The sequence below is a fragment of the Coptis chinensis genome, chromosome 2 (assembly GCF_015680905.1).
Source record: "Coptis chinensis isolate HL-2020 chromosome 2, ASM1568090v1, whole genome shotgun sequence".
In the NCBI taxonomy this organism is placed as follows: domain Eukaryota; kingdom Viridiplantae; phylum Streptophyta; class Magnoliopsida; order Ranunculales; family Ranunculaceae; genus Coptis; species Coptis chinensis.
Window position 1 is genome coordinate 85,969,227 of NC_141457.1, and position 3,092 is coordinate 85,972,318.

Consider the following 3,092-nt stretch of genomic DNA (forward strand, 5'->3'; position numbering starts at 1 on the left):
CTGGAGGGCTGGAAGCTTGAGGATCTTGCGACTTTGGGATTTCTTCTATTTGGACGACCTGAGCTTTGGCCATAATTGTTATGCTGACTTGATTGAATCGATGAGTTTCTAGTTGGTTGCTTCTGAGCTCCATGATGCCTCGGGATCCGGGGAACCACAGGACTTGGTGTAAGGTTTATAGAACTGCTTGGATCCTGTGAATCCACCTGCGTCCTAAGATGGCAATGTAGGATGACTTGACGTCAATCACACTAAAGTGTGTTGAGGCCTTGACCATGTCCTCTTTTTCTCCAATGGAGATTGGTAGGATGACATCTCCAATGGCATCTGTGCGGTCTCTATTGAACCCATAGAGTGGTGCATTTGATTCTATCATCACCGAGTTTGGCAGGTTCATATCTTTGTATATTTGGTAGAAGAGGATGTCACATGAGCTGCCTGGATTGATTAGGACCCGTTTGATTGTCCATCCGTTGATCTTGACGTGCACTACCAGGACATCATTGTGGGGTAGGCACATCTTGTCAAGATCTTCCTCGGTGAATGATATGGAGGTCGTGGATTGAGATTTGGTAGGAATGATCACCTCAGCTTTGTGGGAGAGGTGGTAGACTTCTTGCAGTGCTCCTACATGCCTGCGCTTTTCACGACCTGAGGTCTTATTGTTGGAGGTGTCTGTAATCATGTGGATTACCTTTTCCTCATCGTGATCGAAGGAGTGTTGTCTCCTGTTGTGCCTCAACCGACCTGGAGATTTAGATCGTCGGGGTGTTCTGCTCCTGCTCCTTCTGCGAGCAGATGGTTCATGGCTCCGGCTCCTGCTTCTGTTGTGGTTAGCATTCAGCTTATGTCTGAGGTCACTTCCAGGCAGGAACTTTTTCAGTTTTCCCTCTTCGACTAAGTCTTGGAGGTAGTGCTTGAGACTCCAACATTCATCTGTCTCTTGGTGGTGGAGTTTGCAGAAATGGCAGTATGGATGTTCTGGTATTGCTATCACCTTGTTGATGTTTGGCTTGAAGTAAAGTGTTGTATATATCTTTTTTAGGATATGGCTTTGCATCCTGGAAAAGTTGGAGAATTCTCTTTTCGTATAGGAGGGCTTGTAGGAATTGTTGCCCTTGTTGTTGTTGCCTGAGTGTTAATGGCTTTCTTTGGGTCCTCGCTTGTCCCTTACTGCGAGGACTTCTTTGCCTTTTTGCTGGGCCATCCATTCTTCGTACTTGATGTACTTGTCAACTCTGTGGTACAGGTCATCTAGGCACTCTAGCTTGTTACGCATGAGAGATCCTGCTAGGTCGGAGTAGTCTAGTAGGGCGTTGGTAAATGCAGTCGTTTTAAAGCTGTCCTTGAGGCCTGGCTCCATTGATAGGAGTTCCTTTTTGAAACGTCCTAGGAAAGCGTGGATCGTCTCGCCGTGTGCTTGCTTCAGCTGGAATAGTGAGTCCAGGTCGGCTTGTTTCTTTCTGTTGTGGACGAACTCTACTGTGAACGTCTCTGCCAGCTTGTCGAAGTTGCCGATTGAATCAGGAGTGAGCGTGTAGAACCATTCTAATGCTCCGTCTTTTAAGCTTGCTGGAAAGAGTTTGCACTTCCGGTAGTCGTAGTCTTGAGCGCTGTACAGTGCAAGGATCTGGCTGAAATGAGCTATGTGCTGGCCTGGACATGAGCTACCGTCGTACAATGGAAACTTTGGTTGGATGAAATATGAGAGAGGCTGCTTGTCTCTAACTTTAGTGGTGAATGGTGATGCCTTGTACGACTGGAGCATCTTCTGAGCGATCTGGCTTGTGATGGACTTTTCGCTTGACTTCTCCAATCTTTAGGCAAAGTCTTCTAGTCATTAGTTTGTGGTGGTGGTGAGGGTTGTGACTGCATTGTTCTCGACTGCGTCTGGAGTCACGTTGTTGGTGTTGGAGGTGGTTTGCTCACGCGCAGCTTAGTTCTCTTGCTGGAGTGTGGTGAATGATTCACTGAGGAATTTGATATGATCTACTAAGGCTTGTAGCTGTGCTTCCATGGTGGTTTTCTTGACCAGCTTCGTGGGCTTGAGAAAAGAGTGTGTGTTTTTCTCAAGGAAACGAACTGGCAGACGGTGCCAATGTAAAGGTGTATATTTTGGGTTCAACGACCTGATGTTGTGTTTGATAGGGAATAACTACACTCTTTCTTGGGACAAGAGTTGCCTACGTATCAAGTTTCTTGGGTAAACTTGAATCAAGCCTTACATAGTTCATCTCTCTCTACTTATAGATGTTTGAGCTGACCTTCTTTATTTGCTCTAGGCTGTTATCAAGTGTAGATCCACATTTTGTGCTATCTTAATGATTCACCATTAGTTTTGATGTTACAAAGTAAATGACTCCTTGATTGGTGCGTTGACTGAGCTACAGGATCGTGATGGATCATTGCTTCCATATATGGCTGTGTTTGATACTTGGGACGATCTGAGTCTGGGTCGTTGTTACATCCTGGTGGTGTGGTACGAGCTGGTGGAGATACAATCTGGGTTGTGGACATATGTGTTGTAGGTGATATGAATGTAGAACAGAGGGTACTTACAGAGGGTATCTAATGCTATGGACTTTGAAGCAAATCTGCAATTGTGCCACATAAGCTAATGCACACTCCTTCTTTCCATATTCTGGTAAATTAAATTTCAGAGAAAACAACACACAATTCAGACCTCATCTTCCTTTTCTATAGGAAGCTCAGTACCATTAAAATCCTAAGTCCATTTGCCATCTTCACCACTGCTTTTTTCAGAGGAGCATGCATATGCATATTAAAAGTATCAATTTTTTTTTTTTTTTTGTACGTAAGATTTTGTAACATACCATAAACGAAATCGTATTACAAAATCAACTGAACTTCAAGTTGCAGGGGTCCTTACAATTTGGATGGATTGGGCAAAAGATAGGCAGGTAAAGTTATGTCTTTGAAGAAACCAAGACACACTGCCATAAAATGAAATCACTGAACCATCAGAATGTAAATATGCATAGATGAAAACTATTCATTAAGAAATTCAAATACAACATATTAAACTAAAAGAGTCTCGTTCTAATGCGTTAAAATAATTTAAAGGTCAAGAA

At 43.6% G+C, this 3,092-nt stretch overlaps 1 protein-coding gene across 1 annotated transcript; it reads right to left on the bottom strand.

Annotated features, from left to right (window-relative positions):
• Positions 1 to 1,138: 1,138 nt before the first annotated feature.
• On the bottom strand, positions 1,139 to 1,768 carry LOC147518526 (uncharacterized). The gene has a single exon (XM_086593944.1). It carries the CDS (start codon positions 1,766 to 1,768, stop codon positions 1,139 to 1,141), a length of 630 nt encoding a protein of 209 aa, XP_086450070.1.
• Between the last annotated feature and the right edge of the window lie 1,324 nt (positions 1,769 to 3,092).

Bases quoted from the DNA above. Each gene is read 5' to 3' on its own strand.
- LOC147518526 (XM_086593944.1), bottom strand. From the start codon at position 1,768: ATGCTCCAGTCGTACAAGGCATCACCATTCACCACTAAAGTTAGAGAC.